The following is a 26,244-nucleotide window of genomic DNA, read 5'->3' as shown; positions in this document are numbered from 1 at the left end:
TTAGTTTGTAGGAGAAAGAATAGCTAAGTTTTCTGATAGATTTGATATTGCCCTTAGAAACCGCGTAACGACTGCACCTTTCAGCTGTCAGAAATCCTTGGTATCACTGCAGAGGTCTATGAGCTAAACATCTCTGGCTGTAGATCTATATATTTGCTGTTTGTATTCAACCAGTGGAATTATTGATAAAAAGAAGCCATTTATTGGTTTGTTATAAATTTAAGGAAGACAAAATAGGAGCCACGCATATTACGGGGGCTGCTGCAAAGTTCTCAGCCCAACCACAAAGAGAATGACATGGATATGGCTCAATCAATGATCTGAAACAGTATCAACACAGAGAATTTCGTTTCTGCAAATTCAGCACTTAATGAAATAAGATAACAGTCTTCTCAGCTCCAATGGCAAAATAACGCTCTGAATTTAGGAAGTTGATTGGCTGAGCTGAGAACTTTTCAGCACTTCCTTGCATGTAATAAAAGTGAGCCAAGTAAAGGAAAATCAAGCCATTGTGACATCACTGATGAGGTTGGCTCTTATTGGTGGAAGGAGGCATTATGACATCACAATCTCAGCTCTGGCTACCAGGGACTGAAAGTCTTCACACTACAAGGGAATGCCGAAAAGTTCTCAGCCCAACCAAGAAGAGAATGGTGGATATGGTTCAATCAATGATCTGAAACAGTATCAACACAGAGAATTTTGTTCCTGCAAATTCACACTTAATGAAATAAGATAACCATCTTTTCAGCTCCAGTGGCAAAATAACGCTCAGAATTTAGGAAGTTGGTTGGTTGGGCTGAGAATTTTTCAGCATCATTTCCTATAGTGTGTAATGGCCAGAGATCCTGCTTTCAGGCAACATGTGAATGTCCAGGTAACAGCTGGAGCTTGTTCCAAGGGCTCTTACAGTCGAAAGATGACAGGAAATCTCACACAGAATCCCACTGAATTTGAGATCAAGATTGCACCCAGTATGGCGAGATCCTAACAAGAACTGAAGCAGAGCGTGACCTAGGGGTGATCGTCAGTGAGGACATGAAGGCTGCCAATCAAGTGGAGCAAGCTTCCTCCAAAGCAAGGCAAATCATAGGTTGCATACGCAGGAGTTTCGTCAGCTGTAAGCCTGAAGTCATTATGCCATTGTATAGATCCATGGTGAGACCACACCTGGAGTACTGTGTGCAATTTTGGAGGCCGCATTACCGAAAAGATGTGCTGAGACTAGAGTCGGTGCAGAGAATGGCAACCCGGATGATCGCGGGTCTCAAGGATCTCCCTTACGAGGAAAGGCTGGATAAGTTACAGCTCTACTCACTCGAGGAACGCAGAGAGAGGGGAGACATGATCGAGACGTTCAAGTATCTCACGGGTCGCATCGAAGTGGAAGAAGATATCTTCCTTCTCATGGGTCCCACGGCAACCAGGGGGCACCCGTGGAAAATCAGGGGAGGGAAACTGCACAGTGACACCAGGAAATTCTTTTTCACTGAGAGAGTGGTTGACCGCTGGAATAATCTTCCACTTCAGGTCACTGAGGCCAGCAGCGTGCCTGATTTTAAGGCCAAATGGGATAGATACGTGGGATCTATTCACTGAGTTAGGTGGGGAAGGGTCATTGCGGTGGGCAGACTGGATGGGCCGTGGCCCTTATCTGCCGTCTATTTCTATGTTTCTATACCCTGGTTTAGGAAACAGATTCATTATTTTCATCGGTCTGTGCGAAACAAATTCAGCTGGATCAGAACCAAATAGCTTTGCTGTGCAGGACAGACATGTTTTGTTTTGATGTTTTCATTGCTTTTATTTTTGGCCAAGTGAAAAAAACCACTGAATCCTTTTGCTTTCAGTTCTCGTTTCTGTAGCATTCTTTGCCTTGTTTAACATGAATGCAGACACCCTTATTTGTTACTATTAGACAAAGTTTCCCAGTAATAGTTTATAGAATCAACTTTGGTGTTGGAGAAGGATTTTATGTGTGCCATGGACCATTAGAAGAACTAACAAATCGATTCTGGTAGAGATCAAACCGCCTATGTCACTTGAAGCCCAAATGATGAAGTTGATCCCACCGTCAGAAGAGAGAGATCACTGGAGAAGGACATCATGTTTGGGAAGTTCGAAGGAACCGGGCGAAAAGAACCATGGGGATGACGCTGGAGGACCTTTCCAGACTAGCCCAAAACCAATCGAGCACGAGTCGAAGGCACCTAAGAAGAAGCATCTAAATGGAATTCTCTTCCATTCTCTTTAAGACAAGAATCTAGTTTCCCTGTGTTTTGAAAATTGTCAAAAATGTATTTATTTAAGAAATTTGTGCTGTGAGTAGTTTGATTACATTACATTACATTAGGGATTTCTATTCCGCCATTACCTTGCAGTTCAAGGCGGATTACAAAAGAATTATCCAAGATGTATTACAACAAGAACTTACAAAAAAAAAAAAAAAAAATTGGTCATTTTCAAAAAGAGTGAGAAATGGGTAAGGTTATTTGTTTGGGGTGGTTGGCTTTAGTGAGAGGTGGAGTTTGAGACTTGCGGTATTATTTCTTTTTTCAGAGTTTTCTTGAAGAGTATGGTCTTTATTTCTTTTCTAAAAGTCTTGTAGTCGAGGGATGCCGTCAGTAGATTGCCGATGTGCTTGTCTAGTTTGGCTGCTTGAGTGGCCAGGAGGCCATCATATAGTTTTTTCCATTTGACCTCCTTAATTGGGGGGTATGAGAATGGGGTGTGAGTTTTCCTATGTCTGGTTGCGGTGTTGTGGATGAGGCGGTTATTAAGGTAGTTTGGACTGTCTCCGTATAAAGTCTTAAATAGTAGGCAGTCGAATTTAAATTGTATTCTTGCTGGGATCGGAAGCCAGTGCGATTGGAGATATGCTTCTGTAATGTGGCCATGTTTCTTTAATGAGTAGAAGAGTCTTAGTGCTGTGTTTTGGAGAGTTTGTAGTTTGATATGGATTTGATGCAATTCCTGATGGTCGTTCGGTCTTTCTTTTGTTAACTACTTTGAACTATCTGGTATTATGGTAGTCTACGAATTTCCTTTAATGTTTAACGTTAATGTTATTATGTATGAAGAGAGAGATTACTAACTATTTAATTATTCACCCCCCTCCCTTTTTTATCAAGCTGCATTTGGGGGTTTATCACAATTCGCTGCAGTACAACAATTAATAAAAATTATTTTTTTAAAAAACCACAAAAACAACTCTGATCGACGCTCATAGGACTTCTATAATGCAGCTTGATAAAAGGGGGGCCTCAATTATTCTCCCAACCTGCTACGTCAGGAACACCAGAACTTGCTCAGAGCACCATGAAAAAGAAAGCACATAAAAACACAGAGGGATCCTATCAACAGGTGACATGTTGGGCTTCAGTCTGGCATCACTGCAGAGACTGCAAACGTGTGAGCTGGAAGTTCTTTGCCCCCACATGGCTCTTCTAGGCAGGACATCTTTAATTTGTTTCTGATTTTTGAATTGAACACTACCACCATCAAGGGGACGGCAGAGGAATAGCACATGGCAAAAAAATATCGGACTGTACTGGGCCATGGTGCGCCCTCACCTGGAGTACTGCGTCCAGCACTGGTCGCCCTTCATGAAGAAGGACATGGTAGTATTCGAAAGGGTCCAGAGAAGAGCGAATAAAATGGTTAAGGGGCTGGAGGAGTTGCCGTACAGTGAGAGATTGGAGAAACTGGGCCTCTTCTCCCTTGAAAAGAGGAGACAGAGGGGACATGATCGAAACATTCAAAATACCTAACGGAATAGACTTAGCAGATAAAGATAGATTGTTCACCCTCTCCAAGGTAGGGAGAACGAGACGGCACTCTCTAAAGTTGAAAGGGGATAGATTCCGTACAAACGTATGGAAGTTCTTTTTCACCCAGAGAGTGGTAGAAAACTGGAACGCTCTTCCAGAGTTTGTTATAGGGGAAAACACCCTCCAGAGATTCAAGACAAAGTTGGACAAGATCTTGCTAAACTGGAATGTACGTAGGTGAGGCTGGACTCATTTAGAGCACTGGTCTTTGACCTGGAGGCCGCCGTGTGAGCGGACTGCTGGGCACGATGGACCACTGGTCTGACCCAGCAGCGGCAATTGTTATGTTCTTACCTCAGTGGATACTGTGATTTGGTAAAACCAGATCAAGCAGTCCAGACCACAGAGGATGATGTAAACAATAATATGGTGGAATTAGAAAAGGTACAGAGGAAGGTGACAAAAATGATAAAAGGGATGGGACGACTTCTCTAAACGGCTAGGGCTCTTCAGCTTGGAGAAGAGAGGGCTCAAGGGTGATATGATAGAGGTCTATAAAATACTGAGTGAAGTGGAAAGGGTAGATGTGAATTGCTTGTTCGCTCTTTCCATAAATACTAGGACTAGGGTGTGTGTGACAAAGCTACTAAGTAGCAGATTTAAAACAAACTGGAGAAAATATTTCTTCACACAACATGTAATTAAACTCTGAAATTCATTGCCAGAGAATGTAATGAAATCAGTTAGCTTAGCGGGGTTTAAAAAAGGTTTGGATAATTTCCTAAAAGAGAAGTCCATAGACCATTATTGAGATGGTTTGGGGAAATCCACTGCTTATTCCTAGGATAAGCAGCACAAAATCTGTTTTACTCCTTGGGATCTTGCCAGGTATTTGGGACCTGGGTTGGCCACTGTTGGAAACAGGATACTGGGCTCAATGGACCTTCGGTCTGTCCCATTAAGGCAGCTCTTATGTTCTTATAGGACAATGAAGCCATTGTGACATCACTGCTGAGGTTGGCTCTTAGGCATTGGTGGAATGAGGCATTATGACATCACGATCTCAGTAGTAAAGAACCTTAGCCTATAGGAAGAGGAGATGCAAATGTTAAGAGCCTTAGCCAATAGGGAGAGGAGGAGTTAGCGGATGATGTGAATGGGCCATTTGGCCGTTATCTGCCATCATGTTTCTATGTCTGTTTGTTTCTCTGTTCAGTACTCCTGGTGTCATTGATACTTTCTATAGAGCTACTAAATGTATGCAGTGCTGTACACAAGTGCAGAAGGAACAGACCCTATACTAAAGAGCTTACAGTTCATTCAAGGTGGACAGTAACAAGATGAATAAGAGATTAGGATGTTTTATTTATCCAACTCTAGAAGCCACGGTATTTCCACAATGGCTATGTTAACTAGTCCATCTATTAATTTTCTCCCAGATGTGCGGGCAACATATAAAAGACCCCCATTAGATCCTAAAATATCCCCATGCTAAGAACAGCATAAACCACTAAGAATGCTGGTCCTCACCATGTAGACCAGGATGTCACAAATCAATCCTGAGAGTCCTTCAGCCAGTCAGATTTATGGGATGTGAGATAGATTTGCACATAAGGGAACTCCAGTCTATCCAAACTTCTTTCATGCACAGTCATTAGGGATGTCCTGAAAACCCAACAGACTGTGGGGGTCCCTCATGGCAGGTTTGGGAAGATCTTATGTAGATTGATGGGCAGGAAAGCTAAAACATTAAAATGAATTTCAGCTAATCAAGTTTTTGCACTTGGGGTCAAGCTGGGCACAAGAAAATCCATCTCTTCCGGTGTAAAAAGGGAAGTGGAACCAGCCAAACTCGTGGTGAGCATCGGAGGATGTGAGTCAGTCCTTATGATAGCAGTAATATAGCCAAATATGTCAGAACAGTCAATGTAGCCCCGTCACAGTTGTGATGACAATCCAGCCATAACTAGTGCACCCTATTCCCACAGGACTCACCTCATAGCCCAAAGGTGTCCATGTACAGTGTATATGTGCTGTATGTCTAGTAGAGGAGACGCTATAAACCAGAAAACACAAGGGTTGGAATATGTGGATTTCAAGTTATTGCTTGTGGGAGGTTGTGGGTTCAAACCCACACTGGTTCTTGTGACCCTGGGCAAGTCATTGCCCCAGGTACATTAGATAATTGTGAACCCACCAGGACAGAAGGGAAAAATGCTTGAACATAAGAATTGCTGCTGCTGGGTCAGACCAGTGGTCCATCGTGCCCAGCAGTCCGCTCACACGGCGGCCCTTAGGTCAAAGACCAATGCCCTAACTGACACTAGCCTTACCTGCATGCTCCACCCCCCTCACGGGCAACGGCACACATAACGAAAGATTAGGTTTCTTAGCTCTGCTAGCTTCCTTCTTGTAGATCTTCCCTGGAGGCTGAACGGATGGGATCTTACATCTCTGATAGCTTCAGCTGCAGGGCAACTAAAAGATGATCCCTCCCTTTTGGGCTACCTGCCTGGGAGCTTGCTGACATGCCCAGTTAGTAGAAAAGCCATCGAGAGCTATGGCAACAGGAAACAGGAAAAGAAAGAGAGGGCACGGGAACTCCCGCTACCAATCAATTCTGCTCAGTATCATATTATATCAAAAAGTATTGCCAAAAATGGCCAATAGGAATCAAACACATAATGTAACCATTATAAACTGCAAAACCCAGGAAAATCCTGGAACGTGGACATAGCCTGAAAATCAAAAGGGAACCCCCTCCAACCAGAAATCCAGATTACCAGTTACTAAAGAGGTGACCTGCAGTGTTCTCCCTAGCGTGTTTTAGCCGGGCGCTCCGCCTAGCTAATTTAGGTGAGCGCCCGGCTGTCATTTTGCAGCTGCAGAGGCAGCGCCGGACCGGAGATACCGGATGGTTGACATCCAGTACGTGACTCGGAGGTGGCTCGCGAACGAATTGCCGAGCGCCTGCTTCTTCCCGTTTGCCTTCACTCCGTACTTGAAGCTGAACAGAAGACCTTTCCTGCCTGAGCCGCATCTTCAGAAGCTCTTAATTCAGCACGCAAACTTCGGATAATGCTCAGAGCCTGAATAGATTCATGTAAAGCATTTCTAAACTCTCTTGGGAGAACAGTATAGAAACTTGAATAAATAAATATAAATGGGTCTAAAAGTTATCCTGTTCCTCTGCCTCTATTCTGATACTTTACATTCCAGGCGTAAAACTGATTATTCTCAATGTCAAGGTGTGCTTGAATGGAATAATTTGCGTATCAGCATCGGAAAGAGAGAAAAGGCAGCTTTGTAGATGGAAGCATTTGCTGTTTAGATACGGATCTGAGGGGGAATCAACAGTTTTAATGAATTCTTTACAGAACTGGCCGTGGTAATCTACTTTATGACTGTTTATTGTTGAGTTTGTTTCTTCTGCTTTCAGTTTTGTGGCTATTATGTGTGCCAAATTGTACTCCACCTAGAAATTTATCATAGAGCAGAATAAAACATTTTTAAAGAAACAATATATAACTAACATTTGCTCTGGTGCTTATTTTCAAAGCACGCGGATGTCCCAAATTGTTGAAATGGATGCCCACATGCTTGAAACGTCCAAATCCCAGTTTTGGAAAGGCAGGATTTGGGCGTTCGACACCACCATATGTCCAAATAGCAAGAGGGCGTGTTTTGGATGGGAAGAGAGAGGGCCCAAATCAGTTCATCCAACAGTGATTACTGAAGGGGAAGAAACCTCCGAGTCTAAAAAGAAGAAAATCCGTATTTACACTTGTTTCCGATTGAGCAGCCGTCCAGCAGAGGGATTAAGGCATGACACCTCCTTCATTACATTAGTGATTTCTATTCCGCCATTGCCTTACGGTTCAAGGCGGATTACATTCGGTTGAAATTGACGTCTGTGCAGGCGCAGAGGTTAGCCAGAGGCTGGGGGCGGAATGGGGCAGAGGAAATCTGGTAACCTTATATTCAGTAGAGTAGTGAGGGTGAGAGGCGCCCTCCCCCACCCTCTTCTCCTTCCCCCCCACCCCCACTGCCATGTACACGCACCACTTCCCTTCCCCCCTATCTCTGTAACATTCCTGTCACGAACAACAACCTCCAACCTGCTGTCGTGCCTCCCTGGGCTTTCTGGGTTTCCCCCTCTGATGTCACTTCAGAGCCAACGCAGGCGCAATAGCAGGTTCGGGGAGTTGCTGCTCGTGCCAGGAATGTTAAAGAGGTATGGGAGGCAGTGGGGGGCAGGGAAGGAGCAGGGGGTGGAGAGGAGGATGGATGACGTGCCCTTACGAAGATGGCACCCCAGGCAGCCCGCCCCCCCTTACTAGGCCACTGCCTATATTTAGCCAATGGACATCCCAGGATACATTGAAATGAACATAAGAACATAAGAAGCGCCATCTCCGGATCAGACCTTCGGTCCATCTAGTCCAGTGATCCGCACACGCGGAGGCCCTACCAGGTGTACACCTGGCGTAATTTTTAGTCACCTATATCCTTCTATGCCTCATAAGAACATAAGACATAAGAAGTTGCCTCCACTGGGTCAGACCAGAGGTCCATCGCACCCAGCAGTCCGCACCCGCGGTGGCCCAGCAGGTCTATGACCTGTCTGGTGTTCCTTGACATAGCCCTATGATCCCCCTTTTTCTTCTATCTATACTCTTCCTAACCTATCTCTACTTTTATCTGTACCCCTCTTCCTAATGAAGAGATGATCAACTTTGAGGTTTGGATTAGATTTAGAATTCGGTCTTACAGCAAACTACCTGAAGGACCATTTTGAACCGGCAAAATCAAAACGGTCCCAATGTTTTTTTAATCTCATTTCACATTCCCCTCTGTAAAGGGTTGTTGATATAAAATCTTTTTTTGCTGTGATCAGAGTCGGGGAATATAGTCAACTAATAGCTAACGCTACATCATACAAACATTTCAGGGAACTCTTGAAAACTCACTTATTTGATAATTTCTGTAACCTAATTATGACCAACTAAAATGTTTTTGTTGTTCCTGAGACTGTCTCAGAATCATATTGCTGTAAACTGCATTGAACTATAAGAGGTTATGTGGTATAGAAATGATAATGTAATGTAAGGTTGCGATTGAGGTGCAGTTTGGAAGCTGTATCTCACTAAGGACATCAAAAGACAGTTCAGACGAAGGCGACAAAAATGACATGGAGTTTGTGCTCAAAGACATGTGGAAGAGACTTGAAGACCTGAGTAGGTATTCCGTAGCCTAGAGGAAAGGAGGGATAAGGGGGTCTTGATACCGACATTTAAATACAGTCCTTAAAAGAGATTAACTTGTAAACAAACCTTTTTCAGAAACTGGGGCAGCCATAGGGGTTGAGATTGCAGGAATGGAAGACTTAGGAGCAATATCAGGAAACACTTTATCAGAGAAAGGGTGGTGGATGCCTGGAATGCCCTCCCGCGGGAGATTGTGAAGACAAAAACAGCACCAGAATTCAAGAATGCGTGGGATAAACACAGGAACGCTAAATAAAACAGGATGGTATCCAATTAAAGCAAAACCTAACGACCTTATACTATAGCTGGAGTGAGCTTTAATGGCAGCTTCAGAGGTGGCAAAAACCAGTTGGGAAGAAAGACCAGGGTCTGTGCCCCAAAATTGGCAGGAAAAGACAGAGATTAAGTATGTAGAAGGGATTTTGGGGGGATTGGAAGTGTCTGGAGGGGAGGGAATGAGGGAGTCAGCTCTGCACAAGACCTCGTGTTGACATAAGTGTAGACTCAGGTGTCTGATGCACTCTGCTCTGTTAACGAACAGTTTTTCAACTGGACCAGTTCACGTGTTTGGTTTTTTTTTTTTAGTTAGGCTCCTTGAATCATGAATGTGGAGTGTAAAATGCATTAGACAGGCAGCAGCACTTGGTCAGCTCATAATTTTGGTCTTCAAGTTCTGTTTCCCTTATTTCTTGATACAGTACCAGTAATAGAGGCCCATCTAAGCCATTCTTTGCAGGCTTTCCGATCATGTAAATCATGTGTCCATAAATATATTAGGTTGTTAGTAAAAACCAGTCATTAAAACTTTACTTTTGAATGAGTTGCTAACTCTGAGCAATTCTTGCAAATCAAATGAAATATCTTGTTTGGCGGTTTTGAAGGTCCTTTTATCTGCTTAGTCATCCAGGCACTGGTCTGGTTATCGGCCGCTACTCAGATAACTGATGGTGGCTACACATGACTTGAATATTGACTATCCAGGTCTCTCTAATCGAATCTAATAATTCATTTCTATACTGCATATCCAAGAAGTTCAACGCGGTTTACATAAATTTTAAAAATACCATACAAAAGGAACAGATTAATTAAATACTAAACAGGTGAGTTTTCAATTGCTTTCTAAAATCATAAAAAGACTTGGAACAAAGCAACAGGAGTTCGGAGTTCTAGTTCCCCGTCCCAGAGAGCTGCTTTATAAGCAAACAAATGGTAATGACATTATTTTTTTTTACCAATATCCTTTAGTTGAAGGAAAGCTAAACAAGCCGTGAGTCCTTCGCTGGTGTTTGGAACCAACAATGGGAAATGAATCGAGAAGATAAGTGGAAGTCATACCACAAAGAACTTTAGAATGTAACAGGAGCTAATTCAGCCTGTGGTTGTCAGTGGTTTTAAAACCACTGATACTGTCAGCTGAATCCTGAGGGGCTGATGGTTTAAACTCTGAAAGCAGAGCTGCTAAATTATTCAGTTCCAGGGAGGAGATGTTTAGGCTACTCCTGGTTTTTAACTTACATCCTAAAGAAGTATGGTATCTATAGTCCCTGATGGACCCATTGCATATTCCATCATGCATCAGGATGAGGTGGTGGGAAATCCAGGACTGGCCTAAATTTTCCTGCATGATGCTTGGTAGGCTCTGAATACAAGAAGCCCCTTTTGACTGGTCCCTAAGGAGAGCACTGGGGACTCTTAGACAGGGTTGTGGAATGTGGATGAGAGGATAGGAGCCAATGAAGTCCCCATGTGTGCCATTATTAATTAATTATCTTGGTTAGAAAGGTTCTAAAGTTTACCAGGGGGAGATCACGTACCCTGGGAGGACAAAGCAGAAGGGTTTTATCAGCAGAGCCATCCAGAAGCTCCCCATCTGAGTCAGGAGGTCAGAAATCTTTTTTTATTTTCTAGAGAAATAGACATTTGCCAGATTAAGATCCTGTCACCAGTTTCTCATCTGAGCTATAAAATGCATAAAACAGGAAGCTGCTGGTACATGGGGTGCTGTACGGGAAATTTTCTATCATTTTAGGGAGCTCTTTAAAGTAATCTGAGAAAAGGGAAGAGAATAAAGAGCAAATAAAACCTGCATACAGACTGAGGTATTGATGAATTATTAACTTATTAGTTTTCATCTTTTCAGTAGTAGCTTGAGGCATTTCTCTGTCCCTGGAGGATGCTCACAATCTAGTTAGACAGTGGAGGGTTAAGTGCATTGCCCAAGGTGAACAGGAACTCCAGTGGAAGTTGACCTGAGCTTCCCTGGTTCTCAGCCTGCTGTGCTAACCATTAGGCCACTCCAGTATTTTAAGGGAGCTGAAGTTCCCTGCCCAGAAGAGCTGCCATCTTGCAGCAAAACTTCCTTGCAGCGTCCTTTCCTTCCCTAGAGGTGGCTGTTTGATAAAAGACCAGCTCAGCCACTAGGCAAGACTATGCAGTTGCCTAGGATGGCAGCTTCTAGATAAGCAGTAAAAAAAAACAGTCAAAGCAAAACAATAAATCCTAGCAACCAACACTTGCTCAAAGAACTCTTGGGGCCTATTTTTACCTGCAAAAGACAGTTTAATATTTAAGATCAAGAAGGGTGACCTTGATGGTAGTGTTTAATGAACAAAATCTTGTGAAATTCTGCTAAGACAGGGGCTTGAAAATGAACTTGAGGAGGGGTTTAAGGCTGAAAGGTCACCAGTACTCTTGCACTGGCTCGGCTGTATGCGCATTTCCTAACGCGCGGTAAAATCTGGGCTTTGTGAGTTCTAACGAAGGATTTTCCTGCTCCCTAAGAGTTCCTATGAGCGTCAGGGGCAGCGCAGAGCATTCGGCGTGCCGGCCTGGGCTAAAAACTGCTATTCTGATTTTGTAAAAGGAGGGCTAAGCCCAGATTTTCGGAGGTATTCTTTTTCTTTCCCATAAGCTAAGTTCTTTGGTTACGTTTTGAAAATACATAAACTATTAAGATCATTACGAAAGGAAATGGATAAAAAAAAAATTTATACAAAACAATTATATATATAAAAATAAAAGCATGACAAAGTCAGTGCACGTTGCCTTTTGGAAGAAGTTACAAAATCCATAAGAAGCACTTCTGAAGATCTTTGAGCTGGCTTTAAGTGGGTTTAACCAGGGGCTCCTTTTATCAAGGCGCGCTACGGGGGTTAGCTCATCGGGCATTTCATCACGCGCTAAGCCAAAAAACTAACGCCTCATCAATGGAAGCGTTAGCGACTAGCGCGGCAGGCGGTTTAACGCGCGGTATTCCACGCGTTAAACTCCTACCGCACCTTGATAAAAGGAGCCCTAGATACTGCACACTGATCTTCAACATTTGATTGTATAGCGGTGTTTCAAGAAAAGTTTTCCGCTTCTGTGGGATAGTTAATATTCCCATTAATACATGACAACTGCAAAAAAAAAAAAAAAAAAAAGGCAGAACCACTTATTACCTGATCTTTAGGAGGCGCTAAGGGATCTGTGTTATCTGTAAAGGGTAGACCGACAACTTACCTTGAGAAAGCCCGATGTGTTAGGAAGGGCTCGACTCGCTTTACAAGAATTAATTCATCACATAAAGATAGATCATTATAATTAAAGTATTCAAAGTGGAAAGCATCATTATTTAAAATCTTCTAATTTAAATGAGGAGAATCTATTAATGATTTCTGGAACAATTGCGTTTTTAAAGATTTACGAAAACTTTGAAGTGAAGAATGGATTCTGATTTCAGAAGGAAGATCATTCCAAATTTTTGCAAAGATAAATGCAAAAGAGCAAACTGTATAACCTAATGATTTAATCCCTTTGCAAGAAGGGAAAGCAAGTTTATATCTTTGAGAAGTTCTTGAATGTAACGACCGTATAGAATTAAAAGAGACAGAGACCAACAGAGAAAAAATTCCATGAAGGATTTAAAATATTATGTTAAGAACATAAGAATTGCTGCTGCTGGGTCAGATCACTAAAGGTTACATTATCACGACCTGCAATAAAAAATACAGCCCCCCCGCCCCCCCCCAAAAAAGGTGCTACATTAATCTGGGCTTAGTGTGCAATAAAATTCAGTATTATGGCATGTTAAGCCCAGATCCAAATGCACTTTAGTAGACGAGCCCTATAATTCTGTGGTTTTTGTATTATTATTTATTTTAAATACTTATATTCCGCAAATTGCAAACATCTCTGTGGATTATGAAAAAACATACAAATAAAATATTATATGCAATCAAAACATACTAGCACAAAAATCACAAAAATTATTCTGAATATCAACAAAATTTTCAATAAAATATATGTTTTAAGATGAATCACTTTGTTTCGGTTCTTTCAGTGACTGAAGATGCTACAAGGGACCTTCTTGCCTGTTTTGCTTTTGCTTTTCCTTAGGGCTTAGTCACCAGGGGCTGATTCCGCTTTACTATAAGCTCAGCAGACAGGAAAAAGGCTGCGGACTTCACATTCTGCATTTTCAAGAAGTGGAGCAGCTGGTGCCAGAGTATAGGTACAGTGTGGCATTGTTTAGACTTCTTCTCGCTTTCCCAGGAAGGGAAATTCCATTGTATCTGGTTCTCTAATTTCCCAGTGCCTTGTTCTGGCTCTGGCTGTATCACTTTGGCTGGACAGTGTGTCACACTCCTGCCGCACCTGGAGGAAAGAGAAATGCTCAGTTTCCATTCAGGTTGACTTGAAATGTACCTGCCAAGAGATGTTATGATTTAAAGACATCTACAAAAGGCTACATCTTTCTTGTGTAGTCCATCACATCAGAATCTCGGCTGGATTTCAAAGCAACAGGTAGGTGTACTTTTTGTAAAGCTACTGGGGTGGGGCAGTAGGTCAATGGAGCCTTACTGGGTCAGACCAATGCTCCATCAAGCCCAGTAGCCCCTTCACATGGTGGCCAATCCAGGTCCCTAGTACCTGGCCAAAAGCCAAGCAGTAGCAACATTCTAAATAGAATCCCCATTGAATAACAAGATTCCGGAATCCCCAGAGTAGCAACATTCCATGTGGAATCCCCAAAGAGTAGAGACATTCCATGCTACCGATCCAGGGCAAGCAGTGGCTTCCCCCGTGTCTTTCTCAATAACAGACTATGGACTTTTCCTCCAGGAACTTGTCCAAACCTTTCTTAAAACCAGCTACGCTATCCGCTCTTACCTCAACGTCTGGCAACGCGTTCCAGATCTTAACTATTCTCTGAGTGAAAAAAAATGTCCTCCTATTGGTTTTAAAAGTATTTCCCTGTAACTTCATTGAGCGTCCCCTAGTCTTTCTAATTTTTGATGGTGTGAAAAATCGATCCATTAGGGCAGCAACCATAGAAACCTGTAATGATGATGATGGTGTTGGTGGGTGGGAGGAAAGGCTGTGATTACAGTCAGGGTATCACATACACTTGAAATGTGGTGGTGGGGGGCTGTGATTATTGTCAGGATGTCCTTAGAACCTACCTGTAAGGAGGAAGGAAGTGCATCTCTTCTTGGGATTGTCCTAAGGACGAGGCATTTATAGCCAGTTCAGGAACTTGGTTCTCACTTTCTCTTCCAAACCTGGATGTGGATCCTCACTTGTGAGAAAGGATTCATTTTCATCACTCAAGGTAATGACTACCCCCTCCCCCCTTATCACTCCCCCATACTCTGAACTATCTACGCTAAATCTGCCCACTTTAATCTGGAATCATAAATGTATTCTTTCTTGCTGTGAGCCGCAATGATTCCCTGTCAAAAACTGTGGGATATAAGAAGCTATATTATTATTATTATTATTCTACTGAACCTGCACAAACGGGAGGATTTCCTCTGGCGGAAGGGCTTAGGTCATCCTGGAAAGATAAGTTTCCATTGAGAGGGACAGAAGGCTCATTTACTGTCTCGGGGTTCTAGTGCCCTTTCATGATCAGAAATGTGAAGATTTATGGAGCCTATAGCTGATGTCCTTTCAGTGCAACTCTCTAATATAGACATTTAAATCAAAATAATTCCAAACATACCCAGTAGGTGGCGCTGTGGCAATGAAACATCTAAAAGAAATGCTATTACAAAATATATTGGTGTAATAAGTAGAACATTCATTTTCTAATTCAAAACAAAAATTTTAAAAATATATATTATAAGGAAGAGGAGAGAATGAGAAAGGGGAAGCTGACCAGACACATGGCCCACGTGAAGCAAGAGGCATGATAGAGTGCATGGCTTCAAGTTCAAAAACTGCTGAAAAATCAGGTTCTCCAACTCTAAAATAAACTGTGAAAACAGCAGATGAGGTTTGTGTGTGTGGAGCTGGGGCAAAATGGGGCGGGGCTGGGGCAGAACAAGGCAGGGCCATGTGTCCTCTTTTTCCCCCATCAAAATTGGGGTAACCCTCTTAGCGAACTGATCGTGTACCGATTGGTTTGCGACCTGATTTTCCTCTGACCTGATTCACTAACCTCTACGACGATTCGATTCCAATCTGTGCATGCAAATGAGGGGATTCACTAACAAAAAGCAGGCACACCGACTCTAGTGAAGTCCTGTTGGATGGTTTCAAGAAAGGTAAAGAGTGTGAGACTTTTGTGAGGAAGGCGGGAATTCTTGTGGGTTGGATCAGTTTGGACACACCATCCTTTTGAGGACTTCAAGATTTTAAGCTTCTGGAGCGAATGGGGGTAGGGATATGTAATTTTGTGGTTTGTAGAATTTGAATTGTGTATGTCACATTAGAAACCATCTAGAACTGTGAGATAGTGTGGTCTAGAATTTAAAAAAAAAAATAATTAATTAATAAATGCCGATTTTCTGCTGGGTCAGGAGTTTTTATTTATTCAATTTTCTCTACCGTTCTCCCAAGGGAGCTCAGAACGGTTTACATTAATTTATTCAGGTACTCAAGCATTTCTCACAATCTATCTAACGTACCTGGGGCAATGGGGGGATTAACGCCTTAACGCCCCCCTCTCCACATTAGAAAACAGATCCACACACACACAAACTATTTAATTGTCCAGGATTAGCTCCTGGCTGGTTAAATTTTAAACATACACATAATTTACCAATTTAATCCAAATCTACCTTTTCTCCTGTCAAATAAAGCTGATAACTCAAGTTAAGCTGAGTAGGTCTTTGGTGCAGAGTTCCTCAGTGACTACCTTGGTAGCCATCTTGAAAACACACATCAGACTATTGCCCTAGTCCAAGGTGTTTTCAAGATGGCTACCAAGGTAGTCACTGAGGAACTCTGCACCAAAGACCTACTCAGCTTAACTTGAGTTATCAGCTTTATTTGACAGGAGAAAAGGTAGATTTGGATTAAATTGGTAAATTATGTGTATGTTTAAAATTTAACCAGCCAGGAGCTAATCCTGGACAATTAAATAGTTTGTGTGTGTGTGGATGGGAACAAAAAAAACCCAAGGAAAGCCATAGAAATCCACGGCGATGAGGACAAAACTGTCATTACTACTGTGATGATGGATCAAAAGTGAATGGGGATGGAAGGGGACAGGAACCAGATTAAGGGCCAGCCAGTTTAGCATGCATGTACGAGTTTAGTGGCTGTTTATTAAAATGGTTTTACTGTGGTCTTTTCCAAGTTTCTGGCAGTCTCCATTACTGCCATGCAAATGTAGTACAACAAGGTCATTACTATTAAAATGAGCACGCCAAGCGATTCTCTATAATTGTTGAGTGATTTTCTAACCTTGTTATGCCACAATTGTGGCCAAAATTTGTCAACAGGCCTGAGCTGTCATTGCCTTACTTTCTGATCAGTGCCTGAGTGCTGATTGGCTTGAGCACTAACAGGAAAGTAAGGCTTGACAGCTTAGACCCCAACCCCACACACACATACAAATTAAAATTTTAAAAAAGCCCCAAATGAAAGATCTGCAGGAGAGATGCCCACTCTCCACCCAACATTGCTAACTTCCCCCTCTCCCATGGCACTCTCTCCCACCGCTAAAGTCAAGCACCCACCATAGGAGGGGACTTAAACAACCTGGGCCAATCAAAGCCTTAGGCCCTTCCCCAGTGCTTCCCAGGATGCACCAGGAAGGATAAGGTCCATCATTTTGACGGCCAACTGGCCAAAGGGACTAGGCATCCCTCCAGTCAGCCTTCGTAAATAAGGTAAGGGGGAAGGAGTAGGGGGTCGTCAGAGGCACTGTGGGGTGTTAGGGGGCATTGCATAGCAGCGGGTAGGAGTGGGCATCTCTCTCACTGACATATGTGTGGGGGGGGGAGGGTGCTTGACTTTGGTGGCAGGAGGGAATGGGCATCTCTCCCACTGCAGTGTGTATGGGGGGGGGAAGGATTCCTTGACTTCGGCGGTGGGAGTGAGTGGTCATCCCTCCTGCTGATCTTCGATTTGGGTTTTTAAATTTTTTTTTGCGTTTATTCTGCACATGTGCACATTGCTATCACCAGCGATAGGCATATGCAAATTTAGCGAATCTTCACTACTCTCCACCAACATCATTTTCATGCGGGGGGGGGGGGGGGTGTTTGGAGAATGACTCACCTTTTTGAAATCACTACAATAATGGCTGCGACAGGAGCCCATCAGATTTTACTGCAAAGTTTTAAGAATCTAGCCCTAAGTCCCTGTGCACACCTTGACTTAGAAACTTCTTTTTGCTGGAAACATCCAAACCAGACTTAGATGTCCTTTTTGAAAATGGCCCTTCGCGCATGTTGCATCTTATGAACTCCAGAGGGAAGCTCTCTTCTGCACAATGCAAGTTTTACGGTGAGAGACTAAGGTCTTAGGAATGAATTTCATTGTTCTCTCAGTCTGCGCAAAACTAATCCATGTAGAGAAACTGCCCCGAGAGAAAACAGAAGCACAGAAGGGAAGTAAACATGCTGACAGAAGGAAGAATTGCAATTAATTTAAGAACCGTCATGTTACAAAAACATGAAATGAAAAAAGTGCAATGGAAGAGAAATTGTGGTTACTTTAACGAGTTGAAGTAGCTAAAAATAAATCTCCAGCCCAGAGTAAAGGTTGCTTTTGGCCAAGACTCAAACGGATAGCACACTGCCCCCCTCTCAGTTTAGCCTCGGAGCATCTCTCAACATTTCACTCATTTTTGCCCCCGTGTCCTCACCATCCTACCCCACCTGCCCTTCGACTGACCCAAACATCCAAACCAGACTTAGATGTCCTTTTTGAAAATGGCCCTCCGCGCATGTTGCATCTTATGAACTCCAGAGGGAAGCTCTCTTCTGCACAATGCAAGTTTTACGGTGAGCATTAGCAGTAAATTTGAGAGACTAAAGTCTTAGGAATGAATTTCATTGTTCTCTCAGTCTGCGCAAGGCTCCTATTGGTGGAATGAGACATTATGACATCACAATCCCTCTGCTTCCCAAAGACTGAAACTCTTCACACTACCACTATGAATTATTTCTATAGGGCTACCAGATGTATGCAGCGCTGTACAGAGTCATGAAGGAGACCGTCCCTGCTCCAAAGAGCTTACAATCTAAACAGACAAGCTCCTGTTGTCATGGATAGAGTTAGGGGGAATTGTTAATCTGCTAGGGGACTAGGGTTATAGACCAGTACATTTTAACCTGATGATATTTCCCGCAAACTAGAGGCAGTGTAGCAGAGATGCACTAACTGGACTTTTTATTGTCTCAGGAACCCAGCTCAAGGGCACAGAGACTCATTGTACCTGAGTTAGGGAGCTATGTAAATGCCAAAAGAATTAACGAAAACCAAAAAAAACTCTGTGGAGTGATGATGTTCCCAAATGGACTTTATTTGAAAGTATCAAAGTTCCAAAGGTACACTAAAATCATCCACATAAGAGCCTTAAAGGACCTAGTCTGCTAGGGATACAGGACCCAACACGGTCCGCGTTTCGACAAAAGGTCTTCTTCAGGGGTCCCTGGGGGTCCTATAAAGGTGAGTACGTGGGAAACAATTGTGTGGTGAGCCGGAAGTGAGACACTGCTTGTGTTTGCAACATTCTAGAGCTCAGACTGTGATGTCATAATGCCTGATTCCACCAATGCCTAAGCTCCGTCCTCATCTGCGCAAGCCTCAAACACTTTAAAATCATAAGTAGCAAAAAAACAAAAGGAATTGACCCCAAAATATCCACAAAGAAGAAAATCCAGAGAAAACCAAAAAAGCTCTGTGGAGTGACGATGTTCCCAAATGGACTTTATTTGAAAGTATCAAAGTTCCAAAGGTACACTAAAATCATCCACATAAGAGCCTTAAAGGACCTAGTCCGCTAGGGATACAGGACCCAACATGGTCTGCGTTTCGACAAAAAGACTTCTTCAGGGGTCCCTGGGGGTCCTATAAAGGTGAGTACGTGGGAAACAATTGTGTGGTGAACCAGAAGTGAGACACTGCTTGCATTTGCAATGGAAAAGCCAAAAATAATTAAAATGATTGTAAATTATTATACTTTTTGGAAGACGAATAAGTGTTTTCAAATGTCACAGTTTGATATTATGCTTTATTTCCACAGTGCATCTGATTTCATTGGACCCAGAAGAGAAGGATCAATTTACAACTTTAAAACAAATATTTATTATCTTCCACTGCTTATAGAGAAAAGAAAGAATGACCCTCTGGATCTTGGTGTTGTCTCTATTGCCAGGTAAATTCTATATCATTTTCCAGAAAAGCAAAAGAAGAACTCTGGACAAAAAGTTCTTTGTACAGTAATGTTACAATGTATCACTGACCCATCTTGGGGTCCGATCCTCTGCAGTCGTAGAGCAGAGCTCAATCTCTTTGTAAGTAGGAGCCTGTCCATGAAGTACTGTACCTACAGGGCCTGATGCAGGCTCAGTGGCAACTACCTATCTCCAAGGTACTACAAAAGGTTGATAATAATAGATAATCCTAAAAGGAGGAAAAGATCTCAGATACACCACTAAGGGAACATATGTTTTTTCTCCCTGTAATCATGTGGTGTTGGGTTTCTTTCATCGATGAAAAACCTCCACTTATTTATGAATTTGCTAACCATTAATGAAAATTTTTCTTAATTTTTTATATTTTTTAACTTAGATCGATGGCAGCTTATTTATCATTTGAAATGACACTCATGGTATTTACCACTAAATAGTCAAACATGCAGAAAATTTTTTTACATATCTGCAGCTGAAGAGACAGGTTAAAGTGCTCGAGTGCTCCAATGAAAGTGCAAAATGCCAATGCTGAAAAAGATATTGCACAAAAGATAAAGTGCAAAGTGCTTGTTAGTATTGCACAATGTTAATTCTACTGGTGTTTATAAAACATACAGAAAAGAACACTTATCTGCGATTGAAGAAGCAGATTTCAGTGCTTTACTGAAGAGCATATAAAGCGTTGTGTGCTCGATAACGTATCAACTGATATTACACAGCCCGCTCATTGCAAAACCCTCTCTCAGTTCTCTCAACGGGTCCCGTTTCACCCAATAAAGGGCTTCATCAGGAAACGAGCTATATTAAATTTAAAATATTAAAGTCATTCAAAGATAATACATAAAGTTGACATATTCACATATGAATCACATGACTTAAAAAGCATAGAAAAACTTACTACTTATATGGAGTACTGTGTTCAATTTTGGAGACCACACTACCGAAAGGACGTGCTGAGGATCGAGTCGGTTCAGCGAATGGCCACCAGCATGGTCTTGGGGCTCAAGGATCTCACATACGAAGAAAGACTAAAAAAATTGCGACTATACTCACTTGAGGAAAGAAGAGAACGGGGAGACATAATTGAAACGTATAAGTACATCACGGGACGTATAGAGTCGGAGGATGATATCTTCTGGCTCATGGGACCCTCAACCACCAGAGGGCATCCATTGAAAATCAGGGGAGGAAAGTTTCATGGCGACTCCAGGAAGTACTTCTTCACAGAAAGAGTGGTGGATCATTGGAACAGACTCCCACTGCAGGTGATTGAGGCCAGTAGTGTGGCGGATTTTAAGAGAAAATGGGATCTTTAAGGGAGTGAATTCAGGGGGGGATACTTGGAATGGGCAGACTTGGTGGGCTATAGCCCTTTTCTGCCGCTTTTTTCTATGTTTCTATCCTTTCTATTCACATCTCATTTCATTCAAAATGGCGCTATTAGCCCTACAGCACGCCGACACATGCGCGGTAAATATGTAAATTCATTTATGACGTCGATTGAATTCAAGCCAGGCTGAGCTCTCATGGCTTTTTTAAAAAACAACGCGTATTAACTAAATAATTCATCTGTATTTGTTTATAAAACTGATTCATATGAGAGATTTAAGTCACTTTAGTAATGTTGGACATTTCTAGGACCACACATTGATGTATTTGTAATGTTCAAGAACAAACTAAATAAACATTGACCACCCGACTTTGGTATTAAGTCCATGGGGATATGAGCTATTTAATCTATGGATCCATCTGGACTCTCGTTGTTGTAGACGGCGGAATCGATCACTACCTCTAGTAGATCTTGGTTCAATGTCAATGACTAAACTTTTTAAATCTTGAAATGAATGAGTCAATAATTTGCAATGTTCAACTATGACTTCGGAGCACCGTTCACGTTTCAAATTAGGTTTGTGTTCACGCATTCTAGTTCTCAAGTCTCTGGATGTCATGCCAACATAACACTTGTCACATGGACACATAATCAAATAAACAATGTAAGTAGTTTTACAGTTGGTAAAATGTTCTTTGATCCTGTGGGTTAGTGAATTCTTTGCATTCTTTGGTAATACTGCAAATGTTGCAACAACCACATTTATAATGTCCTAACACTACATCACCTCTTGAAGGTTTAATGGATCTCTGAGAAATAAAAGATGGACTTAAAATTTCTTAGTTGTTTATGTTCAAATAAAGGATGTAAATTCACTATATCCCAATTTCTTTTGATGATATCCACTGCTATCTTGCTTTTAGAACAATATCTCATAACAAAAGTTTCATAGTCATCCTGTTCTACTTCGGAAGAGATTCCTTTAAGTTGATGTAACAAATGTTCTCGATTTAAAAATTTTGCACGTTTGCGAGCTCTTTTAAGAATTTTCTTTGGATAACCTCTTGATTCCAATTTATTTTGTAAAGCTTTAGATTGTATGTTGTATTCCTTTAAAGATGAACAGTTTCTCCTAATTCTAACCATTTGGGAGAAAGGAAGGCTTTCTTTCAATTTTCTGGAATGGCAACTATCAAACTTCAAAAAGGTATTACGGTCAGTAGATTTGATATATACTTTAGTTGAAAAATTATTTTCAGAATCAAGTGAAATGTCGACATCTAAAAACTGAATATTGTGAGTAGCTGAATTCATAGTAAATTGAATATGGGGATCACAGGTACTTAACCAAGTATGGAATGATTTTAATTCCAAAGTTGTTCCTCCCCATAACCTAAAAATCTATATATATAAAATCGGAGGTATGTATGTGTGTATGTATGTGTGTGTGTATGTGCCACGATCACGCAAAAACGGCTTGACTGATTTGAACAAAACTTGGTATGCAGATCCCTCACTACCTGGGGTGATATGTTCTGGGGGTCTCGCGGCCCACCTGCACACGTGGGCGGAGCTACAAACAGAAAATCAGATTTCACCCATTCATGTCAATGGAAAAAATGTAAAAAGCTGCCATTCTCACAGTAATTCAAAAACGGCTTGACCGATTTGAATGAAACTTGGTATGCAGATCCCTCACTACCTGTGGTGATATGTTCTGGGGGTCTCGCGGCCCACCTGCACACATGGGCGGAGCTACAAACAGAAAATCGGATTTCACCCATTCATGTCAATGGAAAAAATGTAAAACGCTACCATTCTCACAGTAATTCAAAAACGGCTTGACCGATTTGAACGAAACTTGGTATGCAGATCCCTCACTACCTGGGGTGATATGTTCAGGGGGTCTCGCGGCCCACCTGCACACGTGGGCGGAGCTACAAACAGAAAATCAGATTTCATCCATTCATGTCAATGGAAAAAATGTAAAAAGCTGCCATTCTCACTGTGACCAATTTGGACGAAACTTGGTATGCAGATCCCTCACTACCTGGGGTGATATGTTCTGGGGGTCTCGCGGCCCACCTGCACATGTGGGCGGAGCTACAAACAGAAAATCAGATTTCACCCATTCATGTCAATGGAAAAAATGTAAAAAGCTGCCATTCTCACAGTAATTCAAAAACGGCTTGACCGATTTGAACAAAAATTGGTATGCAGATCCCTCACTACCTGTGGTGATATGTTCTGGGGGTCTCGCGGCCCACCTGCACACATGGGCGGAGCTACAAACAGAAAATCGGATTTCACCCATTCATGTCAATGGAAAAAATGTAAAATCTGCCATTCTCACAGTAATTCAAAAACGGCTTGACCGATTTGAACGAAACTTGGTATGCAGATCCCTCACTACCTGGGGTGATATGTTCTGGGGGTCTTGCGGCCCTCCTGCACACGTGGGCGGAGCTACAAACAGAAAATCAGATTTCATCCATTCATGTCAATGGAAAAAATGTAAAAAGCTGCCATTCTCACTGTGACCAATTTGGACGAAACTTGGTATGCAGATCCCTCACTACCTGGGGTGATATGTTCTGGGGGTCTCATGGCCCACAACTTTGTTTTGCTTGCTCAAGGGTGGGTTCACCCAAGAATTTATATGTTCTTGCTCCAGGAGGTGAAACTAAAATTGTTGTTTATAATCACGTTTTGCGTTAGTTGTATTGTATTCATTTTGTCAAATATTTCACTTTATAATTTGAATATTGTACTTTTTATTAAGCTGTAAAAAAATACTTTCATTCACCACTATAAAGTATCTTTATTTGAATCCATTTACAGTGTTATTGCTATAATTAAATACCCGTGCAACGCCGGGGCATCAGCTAGTATCATCTATAAAACAATGCCAACTCAAAATTTTTTCTGCGAAAGGTGATTGAGAAATCCATTCTTTTTTGAAATTAGACATATACAGGTTAGCAATGGAGGGGGAAAAAGCCGCCCCCATTGCCACACCTGAACTCTGTAGATATAAGTCACCATCAAACATGAAATAATTTTCAGTGTATCTGAGATCTTTTCCTCCTTTTAGGATTATCTATTATTATCAACCTTTTGTAGTACCTTGTTTGAATAAGAGTTGGTATACTTCTTTCACTATCCTGTTTAACTACCTATCTCCCTCAGCTAGCCTTTAACTTACCAGATATACTTGAATATAAGTCGATCTGAGTATAAGATGAGGTACTCTTTTTCCCCCCAAAAAGAGGAAAAACTGTTGACTCGAATATAGGATGGGGGAGGGGGAGAGGAGGAGTTAATATTCATGGGCCTTGCCAGGCTCTGCACCCAGCCCCCATCCCTCCCTGCCAGGCTCTGTACCCAGTCCCCCTCCCTCCCTGCCTTGCTAGACTCTCCACCCTGTCCCCCCTCACTCCCTGCCAGGCTCTACACCCAGCCCCCCTCCCTGCCCTGTATCCTGTCCTCCCTCTCTCCCATTGCCCTGCAGGCCTCCACTGGGCCTGCCATATGACATAGTGGGCCGGAACAGGAGGGAACCTTGCCACGAGTTCTCATGAGTCCTGTGAGAACTCAGGGTAGCCATTCAGCGAGCGGCTCAGTACCAGGCAGGAGCGAAGAAAGGTCGCTCATGCCCAGTACACTGCTGGGTCACGAGAACTCGAGGCAGTCATTTAGGGAGGGGCTCAGCATGGGGCAGGAGCCCAGAAAGCTTGCTCCTGCCTGGTATACCACTGGACCACCAGGGATTTGAAAAGGTACACAAGGGAGGCGGAAGGGAAGTAAAAAAAATGGCAGAGTTGGCCAGGACAGGAGACGGGAGGGATTCCTCCTGTGTCAGCCAACCCCAACAGGCCATACGACAGGCCCGATGGAGGCCTGCAACAAGTCCAGAAGGGGGCGGGGGGCAGGTGGCTGATGACCCTAATATAAGCCGAAACCCCCATTTTTGGCCCATTTTTGTGGCCCATAAATCTCAGTTTATATTAGAGTATATACGGTATGTCCCAGCGAGTCACAGGAGGCGCTCATTTTCAAGTCAGGGCCAGATTTAAGATTTTGGAGATCCCTAAAATATTGGAGAGCCACAAGAAAATCAGCAGAAGCCCCTCTGAAGCAAAAAAATATAGAGGTCCCTAAAGTGAAACACAGGCAGGCCCCATTTGGCCTCCAAAGTTCACCATCCTAAACAGTTGCCTATGCTGGCGGTACCTAAATCCGGGCCTGCTCCTAGTCTGTACTTAACTAATGTCCCAATGATGTGGAGGAGGGCGAATGTGAAATGTAAGGTGGTCCATATGTAGCAGATACGGGTTCAGGCCCTCTTAGCATATATAAACATGAATAAGACTTAAACGCAATCTCATCTCTAATCTGTCTCTCTCTTCCAGCATTTTCTGTGACCTTATTTGGACCTTTCACTGTGATCGGACAGCTTGGCAGCTCGGTCGCTATCACCTGCCATTACAGAGTCACGTCCGTTAATGTCCATGGCAGGAAATTCTGGTGCAAAATGTCACAGACCTGTTCGGGGTGTGACACTATCGCTTCCACCACTCCCTTCATTGCTCCAAACTATTTGAACCGAACGTCCGTCTCCGACTTCCCCACGAATGGAACATTTATGCTGAAGATAGAACATCTGGAGAGGGAAGATGCAGGGAGGTACAGATGTGGAATCGGACGGAACAACAACGGCTTCTTTTTCCCAGTGAATCTCAGTATTTCGGAAGGTTAGCACTTCTGATAGGAAAATTGGTGCATTTTTAACACAGGATAAAGAGGTACATGGTTCATAGACAACCCCGCGAAAGACAAAGGCGCGCGCTGACAACTGAGCGGAAGACGGAGGCGCGCACCGAAGAAAATTACAGTTTTTAGGGGATCCGACGGGGGTTTTTGTTGGGGAGCCCCCCCAGTTTACTTAATAGAGATCGCATCGGCGTTGTGGGGGGTTTGGGGGGTTGTAACCCTCCACATTTTACTGTAAACTTAACTTTTTCCCTAAAAACAGGGAAAAAGTGAAGTTTTCAGTAAAATGTGGGGGGTTACAACCCCCCAAACCCCCCACAACGCCCCCACAACGCGGCGCGATCTCTATTAAGTAAAGTGGGGGGGTTCCACCCCACGCCCCCCCGTCGGAGCCCTAAAAACAGTAATTTTCTGCGGCGCACGTCTCCACACTGCGCTCAATTGTCTGCGCGCGACTTTGTCCAAAAGAG

The 26,244-nt window shown here is 42.8% G+C and overlaps 1 protein-coding gene across 8 annotated transcripts in view; it reads left to right on the top strand.

The window, feature by feature from the left end:
- The first annotated feature begins 12,507 nt into the window (after positions 1-12,507).
- The window catches only part of LOC117347432 (polymeric immunoglobulin receptor-like), a 36,440-nt gene continuing 22,703 nt past the window's right edge, over positions 12,508-26,244 (top strand). For 2 of the 8 annotated variants that reach the window (XM_033918373.1, XM_033918374.1), the window contains exons 1-3: positions 13,656-13,822; positions 19,503-19,634; positions 25,414-25,755. In XM_033918373.1, the coding sequence (XP_033774264.1) occupies positions 19,598-19,634; positions 25,414-25,755 (379 nt within the window). In that variant the 5' untranslated portion in view covers positions 13,656-13,822; positions 19,503-19,597. Of the gene's footprint in view, positions 13,530-13,645; positions 13,823-19,502; positions 19,635-25,413; positions 25,756-26,244 lie in introns of those variants that run through there. The other 6 variants (XM_033918370.1, XM_033918372.1, XM_033918369.1 and 3 more) reach the window with 6 other exon arrangements.

The sequence above is a fragment of the Geotrypetes seraphini genome, chromosome 13 (assembly GCF_902459505.1).
Source record: "Geotrypetes seraphini chromosome 13, aGeoSer1.1, whole genome shotgun sequence".
Classification (NCBI taxonomy): Eukaryota; Metazoa; Chordata; class Amphibia; order Gymnophiona; family Dermophiidae; genus Geotrypetes; species Geotrypetes seraphini.
The sequence above is the reverse complement of the archived record's forward strand: the minus strand, read 5'-3'. Positions and strand labels throughout refer to the sequence as shown.